This window comes from Petaurus breviceps, unplaced genomic scaffold (genome assembly GCF_028583685.1).
Source record: "Petaurus breviceps papuanus isolate PSGF00001 unplaced genomic scaffold, PetGlider_PUasm1.0 47, whole genome shotgun sequence".
Classification (NCBI taxonomy): Eukaryota; Metazoa; Chordata; class Mammalia; order Diprotodontia; family Petauridae; genus Petaurus; species Petaurus breviceps.
The window spans coordinates 5,469,815-5,489,822 of NW_027186349.1; the positions used below are offsets into that span (position 1 = coordinate 5,469,815).

Here is a 20,008-nt window from a genome sequence, read left to right on the forward strand (position 1 = left end):
TCTGACAAACTGAACTCCAAAAAGGAAATCAAAATCCTTGTTACATACAGACTGACATATAGGAAATACTACACAAATGTTAACTGTTACTTTTATTTATCTCTGAGCTTCGTGGGGTGTCTCATCTCTAGTGCTATCCTCTCAATGTCTCATCTACTTTGTTTCTGTTCTCCAATTGTTAGAAGCCAATGTCTACTGTCCCCTTTCCCAATTCTATTTAGCTATTAATTAAATTTTACAAAAAGAAGGCACAAAGTGCCTTTTTCCCCAGTACCTTGGAGATATACTCTACTCTTAGATCAGGTCTTCTATAATATTGGTTCTATAAAATTCATATCCAGATGCAGCTTCCCTGCATAATGACCCCCTCCTCTTAGTTTCTGCTATTATTGGTCCTAAAGTTACTTCTGAAAGTCATTTCTTGTTTCTTGAAACACTGAGCCCTGCAACTCCACAAGACTGTAAAACTGAGACTCTGGAATACTCACATATTGAGGTGTCACTTGGAATTTTTGAAATTCATGGGGTCAGAGGATTTACCCCCTTCTTAGAATAATTAACTGCATTTATATAACACTTTTAAATTTGTAAAGCTCTTTACCAGTTATCTCATTTGATCCTCTAAAGTATAACTCCACCAAGGCAGTGCTATTATTAATCCCATTTTATAGATAAGGATACTGAGACTGAAGGAGATGAAGTGATTTTTCCAAAGACACACAGCTGCTAAGTATCTCAGCTAGGATTTGAATTTGGGTGTTCCTGATTCTAGGTCCAATCCTCTGTCTGCTGTGTTGTGCCCAAGAGAACAAATAGAGCCCAAATAACAAAGCCCTTTTGCAAGGTTATGTTACCTCTGATAGGGAGAAGGCCCCACTGTTGTCTCTCAATGAACACCATGAGCAAAGAAATCACAGACCTGCCCCCAAGAGACGTGAGATTAGGGGGGAAATGGCCTAACTGGCTTTGGCTTCAACTGGCAGGCTTTTTTGAAGATCTTGGCATTCAAAGAGGCTCTTGTTTGCCATGTGGCTATTTGGCCAGAACCAGTTATAAAATGTACTAAAATGTTGCATAATCTATAAAAAAAAATTAAATTCCATCCAATCAAGATTACCCCAAAAACAGACTCCCTAGTGTCTCCAAATGTTAAATTTACTTCAAAGGTCTATGATTTTGTCCCTCCAGACATCCACCATCTACACAGATTGTATCTACTCTTGTGATTTGTGTCGTACATGCTTTTCAAGAGTTGTTATTGAAAAAAATAAAGAAAATAAAAGAAAAAAAGTATAATATCACCACCCTCACTCCCCAACCAGCTAACTTGGGGTTGTGCATCTTTAAATTTAACTTTGTAAAGTCACTGGTTGTCCATTGGTTGTTCTGTCATTTTAGTTTTGCTTGACTCTTGGTGACCCCATTTGAGGTTTACTTGGTAAGGATGTTGGAGTGGTTTGCAATTTCCTTCTCCAATTCATTTTTACAGATAAGGAACTGAGGCAAACACAATTGAGTGTCTTGCCTTAGGGTTACACAGCCAAGAAGTGTTTGAGACCAGATGAGTCTTTCTGACTCCAAGTCCTGTGTTCTATCCACTGTGCCGCCTACCTACCTACTCACACTGACCTACAGTCAATGCCTTCTGAGCCCTGCATGACCTGCCAGAGTTTGTGGTAAATTAGCAGAGCCTGAGAAAATTGAAGATTTTTTCAGTAGGAGTAAGGCTTAGGAATACTACTGGGAAAATTATAATCAAACATGAATATTACAAAAAAAGATAATTAATTGATTCTGAGGTTTTGTATTTCCTCTCAGCCACTACATTCCTCTTATTTAATTTTTTGATGTTATTTATATATTTTGAAAAAATACCTGTAACCCTGAACTATCTTTTTTCAATTAATAGAGACTATATTGCTCTACCTTTGAGTTAAAACTTGTTGACCTTGAATATGAAATGAGAGATTCAAAATTATGACATTCAAAATATGTTTAATTAGGAGATCATCAGTGGTTATTCTGGCCAATCTTATCAGGATTTCTCATATTCTTTCTGATCAAAGAGGTTACAAATCTCATTCCAAAATGACTTTTGTAATTAGTGGGGTTTACATGGAAGTGCTTATATTCTTCATTTATGCTCATAACACTGATGCATATGCATACATGTGAACACGTGTGCACACACACAGAGCATTTTTTTAATTGACATCAATTGATTTTTAAATGTCCATAGATCTTTGTGGTAAAAAAAATAATAAAAATATATCTACATATCTAAAACTTTATATATTTTAGCTTTATTTCTTAAAGAAGTTATTATATTAAAATTTTATTTCTTGGATTTACTTCAGGAGTTCAATTTTAAACAGGGAAAGAAATATGGGAACACTATGATTAAGTATGAAAATATTATGAACTATATACTTTGAATTTATACTCATATGAACTCCAATGGGAATAAATTAGGTGGAGCAGTGAACATATACTGAGCCCCAAGTCAGGAATAAGTAGCCCCAGGCTCTAAGTAGCTATGTGACCATGGGCAAGTTACCTTAACACCCTTTGCCTCAGTATCCTCATTTGTAAATTGAGGGAAAAATAGCACCTGTTTCCTAGGTCTATTGTGAAGATCAAATAAAATTTTATTTGCAAATGTATTAGCATGGTGATAATACATTTAAATAAAAAAATTATATATACATATAATATATTTAAATATATGTCTCTACATATAAATATATATTTATATAATAGGTGCTATATAAATGTTAGCTGTTGTTATTGTTATGATGATGATGTCCCTATTTTATTTTTTCACTATCTACTACAGTTAAGCAGGAGCTTCAAGGATATGTGTTCAAAGTAGTACAAAAGATGATTTTCAGTCGTGTGAATACAATTCACTTCAGTTTTTAAAATAATGATGTATTTGCAAAGTGCCAGGTACTTTTCTGGGTGCTGAGAATACATAGACAAGGCTACACCAGGTCTTGTCCCTCAGGATCTTATGTCCTATTGCAGGTATACAGGTAAAAAGAAAGTTCATGCAAAATAATTTCAGCAGGTAAAAAGTGCTAATCACCTCGAGGATCAGGGAATAGTGCATATAAATAGAGTTGAGCTTTGAAAGAAGAAAAGGATTTGGGAAGGTGGGGGTGATCAGGGAGTACATTCCAGATATGTAAGACCACTTGCATATAAAAAAAAAAGAAATGGGAGCCAGAATGATATAATATACCATATACCCAGGAATAGCTAGCATATAAAAAAAGAAATGGGAGCCAGAATGGTATAATATACCATATACCCAGGAATAGCTAGCTTTCCAGTTTCATAGTGTTTGAAGAAGAGACATCTGAAATAAGATTAGAAAAAGATGTTGGCCTTATTATTGAGGATTATTTTAGAACAGGAAAGAGTCATTGGAAATTGTTTCTTTGGGCAGAACTCATGACATAGTTTGACATGCATTGCAGTTGTGTGGAATATAGATTGGAAAGGAAAGAGACTAGAGGCAGGGAGACCAATTAGGAGGCCAATTAGCCCAGGCTTGAATGAATAAGTACCTGAAGGAAAGTTGAGATTGTCTGTGGAGAGAATGGGAAGAAGGATAGCCATGGTGCGAAAGGCCAAGAAATTTGGACCTTGCCAGTCCTCCATAATTACCAACTGCTGATCAGGGGAAATACTTCATCATTCGATACATATAGGACAAGGTAAAGATGAAAGTGCTTGCCAGATCTTGTTAATTCTTTCTTCATATCTCTTTCATTCTTCCCTATCTCTCCATTCCCTTGATTTCAAGCCATCATGCTATTTCACCTGGATAAATGCAATTTCTTCCTAATAGATCTCCTTGCCTGGTTTCTTGACCCTCCAATCCATGCTCCTCACAACAGCCAAAAATCTTTTTCCAAAGCATAGTTCTGAGCATGTCAGAATGGGCAATATATTCCAGTGGCCACCTATTATCCCTCCAAGAACATACAGATTTTTCATTGCAATTCAGCCTTTAAATGCCATCACATGTAATTCTAACCTACCTTTCTATGCTTATTATGCATGATTTCCCTTCGCATAATCTTGCTATTCCTCACATATAACATTCCATTTCCTATCCTCCCATTGTGATTTTCATATGCTATCCCCCGTTTCATTTCTTCCTTATCTGTTTTCCTTAGTATGAATAGGGTTGTTTTTTGTCAGTGTTGTTTATTTTTTCAAAACTACTTACACATGTCATCTCCTTCATGAGACTTTTGGTGATCCCTCCAGCTTCTTAATGCCTTCCCAAATTCAAATTACATTTTATTTACTTCATATACATAAAGGCAAAGGAGATTAACCTCTCATGTTTATTAGCTCTATGTCTATAGGCAGTGTGTGAAGGACACTTAATTAAACTCCATGAATTTGTTTCCTTATCTACAAAATAGTGTCTTTAATATGGTGTCAATATTTTGTTGTAAGGATAAAATGAAGTAAGAGTTATAAAACACTTTATAAACCATAAATTTCTATTTAAATTTCACCCATTGTTATTACTCTCTCCAATGGTGTTTACATTCCACCCCTTATTATTTGTGATTTTTCTTCCTGACCCTCTCACCATAGAGGATCTGTAGAATAAGCTTGAGGCCTTCCTGTAGATACTTTAATATTTCTTTTGTAAAAGTATAGCTGCTAAAATGTCCATCTATGGGTATTTTCATAACAAAACTAGTCCCAATTTGTATGGTGCTTTTCCTAAGTAATATATTTATTATTGCTAATATGTTATACATTACTTATGCTTCCAATAAATCCCTATGTTGATGTTTGGATTACTTGTAATTTTGATTGCAGTGTTTCATGATTCACAGTCTTACAGATAGTGCTTTAGAAGTATATTTCTGTGTGAGGATCAGACAGACAGACAGAGACAGAGACACAGAGACACAGAGAGACAGAGACAGAGATAGAGATAGAGACAGAGACACAGAGACACAGATACAGAAAACATATGTTGGCATTATTAAAACATTCTGCAGATTCCCAAAGGCAATTCAGCTAGAATATTTTCTTTTCTATTCAATTACATATCTAAATCACTGTCTGAAATGCCTTTCCTATCATGGTCTAGCAAAGAACATCCTTCTTCCATTTTCTTTTTGGAGGTTTTGTTTGTTTGCGTTGCTTTTTTCGGTGTGAACTCTTAGGCTTATGTCATTTGAAAGGCTTTGGATCACATGGAGGAATCCATGTGTTATATTGGACTGAATAGAATATGCTCAGTGACATCTGCAAACAGGAGTATCTGGAGGTTCTCACTATTATCAAATCTCTCTTTTTGGCTCTTCAAAAGAGATCCTTGCAGGAAGTGGTAAACATTTTTGATTTTTTGTAAACGTACATTTCTATTGTTTATTTCTAACTTATTGTTGAGAATGAGATGTTGATAAAGCAAAGTTGCCTCTTTAGGTCCATCCGTCAAAGAATTTTATATTGATGTAACATGAGAGACACCTTGTTGGAGGAAAGACTTTAAGGCTGAATTTGGTGCAATCAAATGAGAGGCTCTTTTTTTTTAAATCAACAAACAATCCATAACAGGACTTATATTCTTTATCCTTTCCAGTTAATTATATGGCTATGAAGATATGTTCTGCAGTAGAAATCATTATGTGAAAGTTTACCTGTTCACTTTCCATATTTCCATTGAGAAGACCTTCAGTCTATGAGAGAGGCATAGAGGCTGTGACATGCCCAGCATCACAGAGTTGGTATATCTCATAGGCAAGATTTGACCCAGTTCTTCCTCCACCTGACATAAACTTGCTTTCTCTCTAAGATGCTATGTTGGCTTTAAATGCTCATCCTCGCACTCACTGACAGAATGAGACACACAGAGATTCACAGACTATCAGATATATTCAGGAGCACAGTAATCATCTAGTCTAATATATGCCTGGCCAGTAGCCCCCTTTATACTATTCCTGGGAAGTGATGGTATAGTGTTCCTTCAAAAAAATTTTAATGAGAGGAAATTCATTGCCTCCTAAAACAGACAAACTGAAATCAGATTCTCTGTAGCTTTCATCCATAGGGCCTAAGAGAAAGAAGGCAAAATTAACCAAATCAATTCTTAGACCTTTTCTAATTGACAAACATTCTAACGCTTGATAACAGCTATCATAAGTGCTCTAAGTCTTTTATCCTGCTGGTGACAAATCCCCATTTATTTCATCATATCCCCTATGCCATGATCTGTAAATATTTTACCCATCCTGATTGTCCTTCTCATATGTTGATTTTATTTATTTATTTATATTGCTTTTTAGAGGACAATTGGGGTTAAGTAACTTTCCCAAGGTTACACGGCTAGTTGTGTGTGTGTGTGTGTGTGTGTGTGTGTGTGTGTGTTAAGTGTCTGAGGCCGGAAACGAACTCTGGTCCTCCTGACTCTGGGGCCGGCGCTTTACTCACTGTGCCACCTAGCCACTCCTTGTGTGTTGATTTTAACTATTACAATAACTAGTCAATGGTGTGACTGCATCTGGAGAAGTGGTTATGATGCCCATCTTGTTAACTAGGAATATAATAAATTTCTGTTTTTGCAACGTTTTCCAAAGATTGACAGGTTCCTTCACCATGTACAGATAGGAGGTTTTTATATATTATATAAGGCCTTTATGACTTTCATTTCTTAATCCTAAATCATGTATTTTTATCCTTTTCTTTGCCCACCTTCTTATTGAATTCCCTGTATTTGAAAAGACATATTGATATTGTATAAATTATCCACAGAAATACCCTATTTCATCCTCTATAACAGGTATTGATGAATAAGTTACAATTATCTTTGTGATGATCTTTTTGCTTAATCTCACCATGAGAATTCCAAGGTGTGATGACCATGTATCCCATGAAATCATATTTCTTGTCTTATGAAAGAGTGAAAGAAACTCTTTCATTTCTATCTGCAAGGAAACCCTATGAGGCCCTCTCATTTTGCTGAACTTTCATTTTTATCAAAATATTGCCAATATTGGAAATATTTCTTTCTTATTAATGTATATCATTTTATTTTTCATTACACATAGTAGGTACTCACATCCAGAATTATTTTAGTTGATCATCTAAAAATCATTATCTTTAGTGTATTTTGCTCTCTTTTCCATGGCTATGCTACCTTTACTGATACGAATACATAAATACGATACACGAATGAATGAATGAAAACCATTTTGGTTTTGTTTTCACAAAAAAAAATTAAAGTAGCTTCTAGTAACAATGAGTTCTTACAATTTGTCATGTAAAAATTTGGAAGCAAGTCTAACAAAGTAAACAGTTTCATGGAAATATTTAATTTCTTAATTAGAAATAATTATATTTGAACACATCACACTTTGAGCAATATTAGCTTTGAATCCCTTCTTGCTTCTCAGGTTTCACATTTGTAAGTTGTCACTTTCATTCCTAGGCAGCAATCCAAGAAATAAAGGCAGTTAAGCAGAACTACTTAATTTTATTTGAAGTAAAAATTCAATTGCAACTCCATGAGTCAGCTCTTCTAATACCATTATTCTGAATGGAAGAATTTCATATTGTAGAATTAGTGATACACACCTCCATAGGCAAGAAGAAAAATGAAAACACAATCAAGGTCCATCTAAGATGTATAATTATCACTGTATCAGTCTTTAATTTTTTTCACAATTAAAATGGAAAGCATACTTCATTCTAAAATGTTCTAGTCATCAGTGCCAAGACTGGCATGGCAAAAATCCATTTTACAGAGTCCCAAGAGGAAATAGAAGTACAGTGAGGCATCTGGGGAGAGAAAAATGACACACATAGTTTTCATTGTACTCCTCGTCTCTGCATTCTGTCTCTCCTGATTTTTTTAAATGCCACCTAAAATTTTATCTTCTAAAGGAAGCTGTTTTTTTTCTACCAATCCTCCTTAATTAAAGTGCCTCTGTTGATTATTTCCAATTATCCTGTTATATACTTTCTCACCCATTAGACTAGAAACTTCTTGATAGCAAAGGCTCTTTAACCTTTCTTTGTATTCTCATTACTTAGCATAGTAATCCAAACATATTAGGCACTTAATCATTTTTTATTCTCTGACTGGCTCAAAAATTGTCTTATTCCTGGATCAGAAATCCATAAATATTGCATTATTTTGGCCTACCCATGAACTATTAGTATTTTTCCAATTATTTAGATCTTATTTTATTTTTGTCTAATGGTAGCCATCTCTATAGTGGAGGGAAGAAAAAAAGAAATGTGCATGACAAGTTTATTATACATTTAGAAGGAATAGCAAGTTATTGATAATTTGCAGTTTCATTTGCAATCATCTTTTTATTATACTATATTATGGAAATGCTTGTTTTATTCCATAAATTAAAAATTTAATTTAAAAAAAATCTATCGGGGGGGGGGGCAGTTAGAGGTGCAGTGGATAGACAACCAGTCCTGGAATCAGGAGGACCCAAGTTAAAATCTGGCCTCAGACACTTACTAGTTGTCTGACCCTGGACAAGTCACTTAACCTGGATTTCCTAAAAAAAAAAAGTCAATTAGGACCAGCCTAGTTTAGTCTTTAACTACCTTGGTAGTAGTATGAAAATAATGTAAAACTCCCTTTCTGAAAATACATGACTCTAGTACCATATTATGTGGTAACTTTGCTTGGTATGTGAGTCAGTCCCTAATTTGTGCTCTCTTGGGTGTCTCCTGTTGAAATGTGCCAAACATATTGACAAATGTAGCATGTTATCAGTATTGACTTTAATGGGGAAAGGGTGAGAAATATGATTAGGGAAATGTATAACTAGAATAGGAGGGAGATTAATCACTTAGTGAGAAATAGAGAGCAGAGATGTCAACTTAGTGGTTATATTAACAACCTTAAAATATCAAAGACCAAGACAAATGTCTTGAGCACACTGAAATAATTGCAGAATATTATAGAGGGGCAGGGAGGTGTGGTGGTTCCAAGAGGTGCTCAACTTCAAGTCAGGAACACCTGGGTTCATATCCAGCTTCTAATGCTGGTTGATTATGGATGTGCTTTTTAACCTCTGCAAGCTTGAGATGACTATCTAGGACTAGCAAGTAATTTAAACAGAAAAAAAAAGTTTAAATCCATAACAGTGGAGGAAGCATGTAACCTAATGTTAAATGTATTGGCCCATTTGGATTAAATATAGATGAGTCATAGAGACAAGAGCAAACAAGCAGCTATTGAAATGTGCATTGGCATTGCAGAGGATTCCTACATTAATGAAACCACAAACCATTCTGAGAATCAAGGTGCTTATTCACCTTTTATAAATCCATACCAAAGAATTTCTGCTTTTTCCCTTGCCTGAGATAAACTCCACTACTCTTGGCTTCTCAGAATTCTCTATTTTTTCTAATGCTGTAAGTCTCAAGTCAAGATCTACCTCTTCTGTGATATTTCTACAAATCTTCCATTCTATTTGTGTTCTAGAGCACACACTAATGATTTATGTGAAACATTATATTGTTATTAGCTTTTTCTGTGCACAAATCTATTTTCTCTCATAAAAATTGTAAATTGTTGTAAATAACTCCATAGTTGCCCACAAAACACTAATAACAGTGTTGGGAATATATGTTTCTGCCAACTCCTGGAGCAGCTGGACATTCCCATAACCAGGGATTAGCCGTTGATCAACAGACTCAGAAAAAAGGGGTTATGGTCCAAATGGATGAGTGGGAATTACTCTTGTTTTAGCAATTGGGGTTAAGTAACTTGCTCAAGGTTACACGGCAAAGTGTTTCTGGGTGGGTGCTAAGTGTCTGAGCCTGGGATTCGATCTCCAGGTCATCCCGACACTGGAGCCGGTGCTCTTACTTGCTGTGCTACCTGACCACCCCAAGTGGGAATTACTCTTGATGACAAACACCAGAAATTCACAAAGGTATGGATCCAGGGATCAGATAACAAGAGGTTCAAAGGTGGAGGGGGGATGGTTGGCTAAATGTACCTAGATTAGTCAAAAAGCAACCTGAGAGAGGGAAGTATGAGGCATAAGCTATAGAGGATCACCAAGAATGAGCCAGAGACTTCCCATAAACACTCCTCTTTCAGAGAAGGGCAAAGGAAGAGTGGAATCCAATAATAGCAGCCTAATAAATACTTTAAAACTATTGTACCATTATAAATTATGCCTTCCTTATTAATATAGGAACTCCATTAGCTGGAAATTCCATTTATATAAATTTTCCCCCAAAATATCATGCCATGTAAATCATAAAGTAAATAGTTTGAAATATGACTTTAAGAAAGTCAAATCTAAATTAAGTAGAACCATAATTTCTTTTTAAACACTGGAATATGTATTTTTCAAATATTTGGATTTTTTAAAATAGCCTACATATTCATAAGATACTTTGATTCTATATTGTAAATTATGAAACCTAATGTATACTTTTCAATTTCTCTGTAGATATTTCATCGACCACAATGCTGAAGATGGTAGGTTTTTCACCATTGATGTTAACACTGGAACCATTAAGACTGCAAAAGTCCTTGATAGAGAGGAAACACCATGGTACAACATCACAGTTGCTGCTTCAGAAAAGGGTAAATAGTTTCTGCATCAATTAAAAAAAAATCATGCTGTCTATCAACATCCATTCTCCTGTCCCCTGTTTGCATGATCATTCCCCAAAACTTCCACCCCTGGTCCTAGAAGGCTACCTTCAATCCCAAAGTCGACTGACAGAAAGCCCAGTGATTAGTCGGAGAGCAGAAGATTCTGTACTTTTCACATATAAGAATACTGCTCTAGAGCATTGTGGAACATGACCTGTGCTTACCTCATTGTCCATGTGGACCCAAAAGAAAATATGACCTAGAGTATGATAGAACCAGCAATTGTATCTGTTTGACCATTCAGGGATTCTTGTACAGCAATTTACTTAGGTTCTTCCAATAGGATAATACTGTGCAGCCTTAAGACAGTCTTTTACTGATCCCTGAAGAACCCAGACACCATACAGTGAAATAATGACTGCTAGAGGCTTATTGATCATGTATTAAGCTAAGGGATCATATATTAATCTAAAGAATAATAGAATGAAAAAGCTAAGGGAGACAATCTGTCCATTTAGGGAGCATGTTGCAAATCATCTTCTGCTCAAAGTATAGATATGAAAGATTGTCTCAAAACATATTAAAAATAATGACAAATAATTATAGGTTGAATAGGAATGTAGTAGATAATAGGATTTATAACTGAAAAGGACCTTGGAAATCATTGCCTCCTACTCCTCATTTCCTAGAGGTTAGAAAAAATTCTAAAAAAATACTAAAATGAAATGCATACTTGTGATGATTCTGTGATTTGGGGCAAAAAAGGAGAGGGCAAAATAATTTACATGAAACTGAGGGAGTAGACGTTGTTTGTCATTTTCAAGTACATGGGAATAACAACACTTCTCTGCAACTTAAGAAAGCTTCAGATTAATTCTTTAATGATACAGTAAATCTACAAGTCATTAAAAGAAAATTAATGCTTTTCCACCTTAGAGAATGGTAACATAAATGGTTACTGCCATAAAGTCCCTTGATTTTTCTATTAGATACAGAGCACAGGATCAGGAGAGTGATTTTTCTGATTAAATATTAATTTCTTATGTTATTAAGCATGTGATTATGCAGCATCAACTCATGCTATATTTAATAAATATCTGAATCTACCATATCTTTGATAGATCCCATTTTTCTTTTTAATTCATAATAATAGGTGAACAATGTATGTGGTCATACAGCCAATTCAATTTTTCAAGTCTTCAGGATAACTGAATTATATATATCATCCTAGGTACTAAGCCACAAATAAGAATCTTGCTTAGGAAGAGACAAGAAAGAAGTGCAGCAAATCCAACCTTAGTTTCCTTATAAGAGTTTTGTGATAAAGGGTCAGCTGATAGTTGAGGAAAGAAACAGCGTCCAGAATGAAGCTGAAACATATACCAAGATTTTCTAATGAGAAACTTTGGAATCTATTTTCTGGCTCATCTGACATTTAACTCCTATTATGCGAATTAATACCAAATTGTTTCATGTTTCCATCCGTGAAACAAAAAATATAATGTGATTGGAAAATATTTGCTTCATCAAGAACTTCATTTATACATGTATATATACATGCACATATATACACATATATACATATGTATACACACCCATATATCCATACATATACTACAATCTAAAATATTGTATGTACATAATACCTATTGCAATGTGTATACCTCAGACAGAAAGATAAAAGTAAAAATATATAGGCAGCTATCTTGGCCAATATATTTATAAGGGCAGATAATTGACTTTTATTTTTATACAAAGCCTATTTGGGGAATTGAGCAAATGTATTTCTACCAAATAAAATTGAAAAGTAAATAGTAAAATTGTGTTTTTTATAGCCTATAATAAAAAAATCCCTCAGATATCACCACCTCAGGGTGGTTTACAGTATCTATGAAAAATATCATTTCAATATAACATGCACTAAAACATAATTTAGTCCTAATCACAAACAGGTGCAGAAAAAGAATGAGCATTAGCTAAGATTTTAAAGCCACATTGGGTGAATATATAGAGAAATACAAATACAATGGAAGTATGTCTTCAGGGTACTGAAGAAAGTCTTCCAACTGTAATTGTTTTGAAACAATTGAACATCAATAACATTAATCATCAATATGAGTTTTCTAAACATTATCTGAATTTTTTTTTCTCTCAGCAATGCAGTTGACAACTTTTCCCATTAGAACTCTGTTTATTTCCATTATTGTAAGCTTCGATGAAAATCTATTTGAACCATGTTATTTCATTAATGGCTTACTACCTGCTGGCAGCATCCAAGTTAATACAATGACTACTTCAGTCTATTCTATGTGGTATGGTTTTTGACTAATTGTGTGACCGTTCCATTAGTCAGACTTTCCTTTCAGTGAACAGAGTTATAAAAATCAAAAAATACCCTATAGGGGTGGCCAGGTAGCACAGCGAGTAAGAGCACCGGCTCCAGTGTCGGGATGACCTGGGGATCAAATGCGGGCTCAGAAACTTAGCACCCACCCAGAAACCCCTGGCCCGTGTAACCTTGAGCAAGTTACTTAACCCTAATTGCTTAGGGGCGGCCAGGTGGCTCAGCAAGTAAGAGCACAGGCTCCAGTGTCGGGATGACCTGGGGATCAAATCCGGGCTCAGATACTTAGCACCACACCCAGAAATAACAACTGGCTATGTAACCTTGAGCAAGTTACTTAACCCCAATTGCTTTAAAAAAATATATATATACCCTATAGTGTCATAATATGTGCATTGTGGGTGGGGGGAGGGAAGGGTGTGGGTGTGTGTTCATGCTTCTTAGTTATGGACAAACTGTGGATGCTGGGAGAAAATGCTGGGAAGGGGTGAAGAAAGAGGGGAAAGATTTAAATATAAACACATTCTGTTTTTAATGTCAAATGTGGGGGAAAAGTAAGACACTCATCCTTTAACTTAAGGACCACCAAATGATATGAACTCTCCTGAGAACTGACTGCTAGCATTTTTGCATCTGGAATTATTCAATTACTTTAGTGCCTAGCCCAATACCTCCATCTATATTAGGTATTGAATAAATATTTTCTGAAATTGATGTTTTAGTTTTCCATCCCTTTACTCTTGCTCAACCACTTCACTGATTCCAATTTCTCTCAATATCCCCATCTAAATGCCCAACTAAATCTCCATCTAAATTTTTACAGCCAGCTTCCTAAACCAAATCCCAATACACCCCTCATTTGCCTTGTTTTTTCTTTTTTTTTCAAAAGTAGGGAGGCGATAGGGATAGGGACTCCCCAAGATCTTGGTTATTTCATACAGATGAGTCCAAAGTGAGTTTATTTCACTGGAGAAATGTAATTAAAGGAACACAAATTGTGTGTCAGGTGCTTTGATGGAAGAAGTTACCTCTGTTCTTTATGTTAATTTGTATGGTGCAACAAGAATAGAAGTTTGAAGGCTTCATGAAATTTTTCCCTGTTGCCCTGTAATCAGAAAATTAGGTTTTGGTAGCACCTGCATATAACAAAGCAAATATTCATTTGCACAGAGTGGGTGGCTTTAAGTCCCTCCAGTGGCTAGGAATTAGTTTTGTTATTGTCAGTGAGCTCATTTTGATCTATTTAATTTGACTTCCAGAAAGTATGTTTGCATTTTTTGTTTTTCTTTAGTTCATGGAGGGACTTCAACAAGCATATTCCTGAGCTTACTTTTATAGCAAGTTCATCCAGAAGATATTGATTTTTGCAAATACTGCTAATAAAATAATGATTACTCCTTCCCCTCTCCCCCAAACAGTACAATCATTGTTAAGGATGATTGTCTCCACAATCAAGAAGTCTTATTCAAAATCCAATCCTCAAGTTTTAGATTTGAAAAGAAGTTAGGGATTATATAATGTGGTATAATTGTGTAGATGAAAAAGTTGAGACCTAAAGAAGATAAGGAATCTGTCTAGTATCACATAGCTCTTGAATCAGGACTAGAGCCCAAATTTTGTGAACCCCAGTCCTTGGCACTTTCATTAAGTTTACATGTTATTGTTTCTGGTTAATTTTACATTACATGTCAAACTCTGTGTCTTAGGGTATGACATATGTAATAAGTAAAGACCAAAGATTTGAGGAAATATAATTGGTTTTACCTGATCAGCATTACTTTTTCGTGTTCTGAGGATATTATCCCAATTCCCACTTCCCCTAATGAACTAGGTCCCCAGAATAGGGCTACCACATTCCTAAGTGATTCAGAGGTAACCTTTAGGAGAGAGAGAGTTGCCTTTGTAGCACACCTGCTCAGAGACTCCCCTCCAGCTATGTGTTTTCCATCATAATTAGTAATTTATATGATTCAGTCAACCAGACTGGATAAGCTTTGACAAACTGGTAATTTGCTACAGCAGGTACTGTTGTTGCAAATACTACTTCCTAAAATTCTGTGACATGCTTTCTCACAAATACATATTGAGTAGAGGGGAAAGTGAACTCAAGCTTACTTATCATATATGTACAGAATTAACCCATAGCTTCTGGGCTGCAAGTCCTTTCCTACACTTTGTGAGTGTGCTCAAGAAGCTCCCCATAGACATGGTACAGCTTCTTTGTTGGACTCCATGTGGAGTTATGAATCTTCATTCAATTTTTTCTCTAATCCTGAAGCAGACTCTAACAATGGACATTCCATGGACATGACTACGATGCTGATGAGAAGACAGAGAACCTTAAGTTTTCAGACTTTTGAAATTCAGAATTTCTTTCTCCACCTAATATGGGAGGAGAAATTATAGGGGACAAGGCCCAAGTCTGAGCTTCTCCTCATCCCCTAACCCCAAATGATGCCTTCCCGGAGGCAATTTTCTCTTCTTTCCACCACCAAAACCTTTTTCAATTCACATCTCCATCAGGCCAAACTGACTTGATATTTTAGATTCTCAGACAATGAGAACACTCCTGTTTAACATCACTTTCAATTCATCTACTGGCAAATTAGGAACATGTATATTGATATGTGTCTTTTTCACATTTAGTGGGAATATCTTTACTTGATTTGACTGAATTTGTTCCTGTATGATTAAAGTACCTGTTAAAGATTCCAGCTTTTTATTACATATATTAGGCAGGTTGGGGTAATTTGATGGAAACTCAATTGACCTCAACTTTATAGATCATTATAATCTAAATAAGATGTCTTTCAATGTGTCAATATCATATTACAAACATACATATTCTTTTATTTTTTTCTCCACTAACATGAGATATACACCTCCATTTTCCAATTGTTATATGTATTGTGCAGCTTTATTTCTCCACTACCCATCTAGATTTAGTCATTTTATTAGGTATGATGGTACAAGGATAATTCTCCATGGCTTTAAGTACAGTTGGGTAGTTGTATATATTCTGAATATGTCCAGGTATATCTACCTTCACAACCTATTGTCTTCCTTTTATATTAGAATTTTAATACATTTTCTCTATCAAAGAAGTGGATCCAAGAAATTATTGCAAATTACCTAGTTTTGCTTTATATGAATTCTTTCTTCAGTCTAGATTCTTGAGATTATGTGGAATTAATTTAATGGTCTAGATGGGGAAAAATCATTTTCAAATTCCTTGCTCCTATAAATAAATGGAAAAAAAAATCTTCCTCAAAAATGTTTCTATTGCCATACTTGGCCAGTGATCATGTGGCCAAAACCAAGATAAATAAATAAACAAGTAAATCAATAAATGAATAATAAATTTTGTTGAAGATTCATTTTGGTATCTAAAATACGAAATGGTTATTTCCACATTTTCCCACTGTTCTGACTTAATTTTTGACACACAAATGAATCTGAGAGAATTTAATTATTGAAAAAGGGTTCCTTTTTTCTTTTCATATCAAACAATTGCTTTGACTAAATTCTTTATGTTTTATCCAGTTGCTCTGATTTGAGTCCACAGAGCCATAATAACCATTATGTTCCCTCACATTGAAGTCTTCCCTAAAACAAATGATCCCCTAAAATGTGCATCTAGGCAAGTTGTAGAAGAAAATTTGAGCCTTCATAATTCTGAAGCATTACTAGAAGAACCATTTAAATGTGATCTATTTTCTTGATTTAGGACCACTTCTATATGAGACAGGTGGTTCTGACACATTCCATGTCAGGGAACACCTCTGTGGCACCAACTAATAGAATGTAACAAGTATAAGATGGAAAATTTATTTTTGAAAGTCATAAAATTTTTGCCTAGAAACCTCCCTACAATGCATTAAAATTGCTGTTCATGGCACAACATTTTGATTAAACCAAATCTTAATTAATTGCCTGGCATGTCTCAATATTGAACTAATAGGATTTTAGAATTTCAGATTCAAAAGGGAACTTTGAGACCATTTGCTCCATTTTCCTCATTGTACAGCTAATGAAAGAGAAATGAAACTACTTAGCTAAGGTTATACAGCTTACAAATGGCAGAAATGGGACTTGAACTCAGATGTCCTAGCTCCTAGACAAATCTCTTTTCCTTATTTTAGCAAAAATATCAGATGTTGAAAATAAACTTGAAGAGTTCATACATAAACTACAACAAAACATTGTAAAGATTCATAATTCTGGGACATTCAATTTCTCTTTCTTTCTATCATTTTTCATCTTTCCATATTTTTTCTAGATCCTCATATTTCAATGATCAGTTCTCTCATACATTAAACTCACAACAGTTTAAGACAAATTGATAGATTTCTGATCTGTCTGTAAACAAGTAACCCATATCCTTAACATATTTTTAATGTAAATAAAATTGTGATAAGACAAAAATGCAGAGGTTAAGCAGTAGGATTGTTTTCAAAACATTGCAGAGAATAAAATACTTTGAAACCATTACTCAAAGTCTGGAAATTTAAATGAAAACAATCAAAAATAAATTACAAAATTTATTAAACCTCAGGATGGGGATTTTCCCTTCAGAAGGCTTCTAAAAATACAGTTATGTGGTGAAACTGTTCACTGAGAAAGGAAAAGATTATACAGAATCATGATCCCTTCGATTAGAAGTGCTCCAGGTTGTATCAAAAAGGATTTAAAGGAAATACATTCAAACAGGATAGAATCAGATGGCAGACATGACTTCTGGGGCATCTGCAGTAAATGAATTTGCAAGTGTTCACAGTAATTTGGAATGAATAGGTTACAAGGACCATGAATGTAAAAAAAAAAAACTTAAAAAAATAGTCTCAGTTCCATTGGGAAATGATTCACTCATATAAGTGTATGTCAAATATTATACTATGAGAGAGGAAGGCAGGAAGGAAGGCAGGAAAGAATATGTTTTGCATTGGCAATCAGTGATAAAACATGAACTTGTACCAATGTAATTCACTTCAGAAACAGGTGAAGTGCTTTCAACTTTTATGGTTCTAATTTACAGATCAAAGCCACTCTTCCATTCCTAAGATCAAAGGCACAGCTTAACCTTTTGAAGCTTCAAACCTGTGTTACACTTAGCAAATAATTATTGAGAGTATCTAGGCATTTCTGGAGGAGTAGTGACAGACTGAAAGGAAATAATAGCCTGAAGTCAAACAAAAGTTGTTAATTCTGTCCAGTCATTATTCTAAGAGGAATATTGGAAGCCAAGGTCTTGGCTGCTATTATGAGGCAAAGATGGGGAAAACAAAAGTCAAATGTACAGGTTGTCTTGTGGATAAGGGAGTTACAATATTTATGCAAATTTTAAAACATTCTATAGGAGCCTCCAGTAGGTGATCATACTGCTTTAAATGTATCTTAGAGATAGGAATTTAAAGTACAAAATGATTTAGCTTTTTAATGGTTAGCAATTTTCATTCTAAAAATACAAAACCATATTTTTTAACAATTTATTTAGCCTCTAAAAGAGAGATCAGGAGATTAAACTTGTAAGATTAATTTTAGTGCCATCTCCAGTTTGTATCTTGTCTTGTGAATCATCTTTAATTAGAAATGTATAACCAATATTAACAAAATTTATTAATTTCAAGGTACTACATGGGGGGACAATAAAGTGGTATTTGCTATTGTTCATTCATTTCAGTTGTGGCCAACTCTTTGTGATATAATTTGAGGATTTCCTGGCAAAGATTCTGAAGTGGTTTGCCATTTCCTTGTCTAGCTCATTTTTAGGGATGAGGCAACAAAAGCAAATAGAGTTAAGTGACTTGCCCAGGTTCACACGGGAAGTGTCTGAGGCTAGATTTGAACTCAGGAAAATGAGTCTTCCTAACTCCATGCCTGGCAGTCTATCCACTGCATTACCTATTTGCCCTAAAGAAGTAGTAAAAATAACACTGAGTGATGGAAAAGGGTATTGATTTAAGAAGGAAGACCTGGGTTCCTGTCCTAGCTCTGCCCTTGTGAGTTCTTTACTTCCAGGTCTATATATACTTCCTCATTTGACCTGTTTCTTTATAAAATGAAAGTTTCAAGCTATATGATCTCTAAAGATGCCATTGAAAACAAAAAGTCTTATGCTAATGGCATACCTAAGAGTTAAGGGGTTTGTAGGTGCAAAATGACATCTAGAAAAATACTACACCTAATTACTTATCACAGTGATGGCAAGGAAAGAAATTTGTAAACTTAAGGTGCTACAGAAATGTGTTCCTATGATTATCACAGTAATTTTGATTTTACTATTTCCTTTTGCAAATTAAGCCTACTTTTCAGGTTCAAGATTTTGGAGAGAAATACATTATTTAAAAGGCTTTCCTTTAAAGTTAGCATCATTGTCGTGCAATTAAGTTTCAGGTTTCATTTCATTGTATGCTCCTAAACTGCATTTCTGTTATTTGGCTTAGGTAAAATTTTTAGGCTTATTCAATAACTAATATTGTTATTTTTTTGAAAATGTTTTAATTTAGTCCAAAAAGAACTATTCCAGAGAGTCCAATTTCCTTTAAGTGTTGCAAACTCAAATACCATGTAATGAAATTCATTCATAGGCTCTGGAACGATCAAAGATTCTAGTGAACCAAAAGAAGTTCTATATCAACAAAAACAACCCACTCTCCAGAGAAATAGTTACGATTTTTAGAGCATACACAAGCAATGCAAAGTGAATGATGTATTAAATTAATATTCAACATAATCTAGTATTTCATGGATATCCAAGATTTTAATTATTTTTTGTGTGAATTTTTGAAAATACAAAAAATGGAACTCCCATCCAAGGGGAAAAAGAACCTGCATATACAAATGCTAAAATTTACTCTGATTTATCGTTTTCTTTTGAAAGACTATATGAAGCAAAGTTTAGAATATCAATGCTCTGGAAATTAGACATCTATGGAACAAATTAAAATAATGTTTGTTTACTAAAAAAGTCGTACTGTGGATAATAATGAAGATAGTTTATATTGCTGCCGTTTTTGCATATTTTTCATTAATCACTGTAA

The 20,008-nt window shown here is 34.6% G+C and overlaps 1 protein-coding gene across 2 annotated transcripts in view; it reads left to right on the forward strand.

The window, feature by feature from the left end:
- Positions 1-20,008, forward strand: part of CDH18 (cadherin 18) — a 1,599,127-nt gene that overhangs the window by 1,502,146 nt on the left and 76,973 nt on the right. For both annotated transcript variants that reach the window (XM_069101403.1, XM_069101404.1), the window contains one exon: positions 10,476-10,612. In XM_069101403.1, the coding sequence (XP_068957504.1) occupies positions 10,476-10,612 (137 nt within the window). The remainder of the gene's footprint in view (positions 1-10,475; positions 10,613-20,008) is intronic.